The sequence below is a fragment of the Ammodytes marinus genome (genome assembly GCF_949987685.1).
Source record: "Ammodytes marinus genome assembly, chromosome: 22".
Classification (NCBI taxonomy): Eukaryota; Metazoa; Chordata; class Actinopteri; order Uranoscopiformes; family Ammodytidae; genus Ammodytes; species Ammodytes marinus.
The window spans coordinates 13,075,443-13,077,818 of NC_137226.1; the positions used below are offsets into that span (position 1 = coordinate 13,075,443).

Below are 2,376 nucleotides of genomic sequence, written 5' to 3' on the forward strand. Positions count from 1 at the left end.
GCTAGTTAGACTTGTGAAAGATACTTGTGAAAGAATTGTGAAAGATACACTTTGGTACACTGTAAGGTTTGTTGTAAAGGGCTATATAAATAAATAAATAATAATAATAATAAAGATAACTGCTAGCTAGCTAGACTTGTGAAAGATGCTAGCTAGCTAGTCTTGATAAAGTTAAAGGGACACTTTACAATAAGGGTCCTGAAATGATGCCTGGGATATGTTCATCAGTGACAACATCATTGAGGAGGTTCTCAAATGCACCAACTTAGAGGGTCGCAGAGCAGCTACAGCAAAAGGGAAAGAATGGAGAAGCCTCAACAAAGAAGAGTTCCTGGCCTTTATTGGTTTGACCCTCCTTGCAGGGGGGGACAAGAGCTGGGATGTTGCCTTGCGGGAGCTGTTTCTTGACCCCCTGCAAAATCCAGTTTACAAGGCCACCATGGGTGTCAGAAGATATGAAAATATCCGCCGCTTCATACGGTTTGACGACAGGAGGACCAGGGCTTTGCGACTGGAAACCGACCACATGGCGGCATTTAGGTACGTGTGGGACTGCTTCCTGGACAACTGCAGAAAACGGTTCATCCCTAGTGACTGTGTCACCATAGATGAGCAGCTGGTGCCGTTCCGGGGCAGGTGCAGGTTTCTGCAATACATGCCCAGCAAGCCTGCCAAATATGGGCTAAAAATCTTTTGGATGTGCGATGCAAGGGTGCCTTATGCAATAGACGGAACTGTCTACACAGGGAGGCAGCCAGGAGAGGAGATTAAGAAGAAGCTTGGGGAGACTGTTGTCCAACAATTGTGCAGTGGGATCAGAGGGACAGGTGAATATACAATGCAGAGTATCAATTCTAGCACAATATCTATGTTTCTAGTCTTTCAGTGTGTAATTTGTTTTATATGATTTCTGTGTAAGCAAAAAAAAAAAAAAGAATAAATGTGAGGTCTTTGAATTTAATAATCATATACTTATAAAGTGCAATCTTTTCTTTTCCTCCCATAGGCCGGAACATCACGATGGACAACTTTTTCACTAGTGTCCCTCTGGCTGAGAAGCTCCTTGAGAAGGACCTAACAGTTGTAGGCACTCTCCGCCAGAACAAGGCAGATATCCCACCTGTGATGAAGCCATCCAAACTGCGTGAGATCTACAGCTCAGAGTTTGGATTCAGAGGGAACATGACCATGGTGAGCTACGTCCAGAAAAAAGGCAAGTCTGTTATCCTTTTGAGTACAATGCACGACGACAAAGCAGTGGATCAGAGCAACCAAAAGAAGAAGCCAGAGGTGATCCAGTTCTACAACAAAACAAAAGGAGGAGTGGACACAACGGATCAAATGGTTGGCACCTACACATGTAAGCGGAGAACAAGGAGGTGGCCGATGGTCCTTTGGTATAACATGCTGGATGTTGCGACCCTCAACGCATACACCACCTTCACTACACAACATCCAGAGTACATGAGTGGCCAGAGCAGTGCACGCCGCCTGTTCATAAAGGAGCTGGGCAAGGAGTTAGTCATACCACATATGAGGAGGCGCATGGAGGGCACACCCAGACTCCAAAAGCCCATCCTTGATGCAATGGGAAGATGCGGGATCAAAAAACAAAACCCAGGCATCACACAGCCACAGGACGACATCAGCCAGGAGGGCCCAGGGAAGAGGAAGAGGTGTGCAATCTGCACAACTAGCAAGGACAGAAAAGCCAGCAGCTGGTGTTCCCAGTGCACCAGGCCTGTGTGTAAGGAGCACAGACATGTCATGGTCATTTGTGAGGCATGCAAGAATTGAGATGGCTTTTAGCGGTCTACTGTGATCAGATGTGTTATGTTATGTGTTATGTGGTCACAAATCAGATTACATAGTTAAATTATCAGTTCAATGTTATCTACTGTACTGTGATCATATGTTTTTTATTTTATTAGGTCACAAATAAGTTTACAATTTTTAAACTATTTATTCAATGATATCTACTGTGATCAGTTGTTATTATTTGGTCACAAATAATCAGATGGCAAAATGGTTGAAATATCAGTTCAATAAGATCCGTTATCAGAGGTATGTGTCTATGTTATGTCTTTACCTATGCCCATGTGTGTATAATAAATAAACACATTTAAAATATAAAATGTATGATTATTTGGCCCAGAGCACTGCTAAAGTGATTATTTTAAGCAAATTATTGGTATTGTATATAGTCATTTAATTCAAAATCACACTTGAATAAATGGGTCATTTTTGACCCGTGTGTGTAAACTTGGTGTACTAATTCAAAATCTATTTTTATTCGTAAAATAAGAAAGGGACAATGGAATGATTGACCTTGTACTAATCTAAAACAAGATATTAAAAGAATAATTGGGACATTTA

At 42.0% G+C, this 2,376-nt stretch overlaps 1 protein-coding gene across 1 annotated transcript; it reads left to right on the plus strand.

Moving 5' to 3' along the window:
• Positions 1 to 217: 217 nt before the first annotated feature.
• On the plus strand, positions 218 to 1,797 carry LOC307268776 (piggyBac transposable element-derived protein 4-like; the record flags this gene model as incomplete). The annotated part of the gene is made up of 2 exons (XM_080051522.1): positions 218 to 827; positions 1,007 to 1,797. The coding sequence occupies 2 exons, from the start codon at positions 218 to 220 to the stop codon at positions 1,795 to 1,797; spliced, it is 1,401 nt and encodes a 466-aa protein (XP_079907648.1).
• Between the last annotated feature and the right edge of the window lie 579 nt (positions 1,798 to 2,376).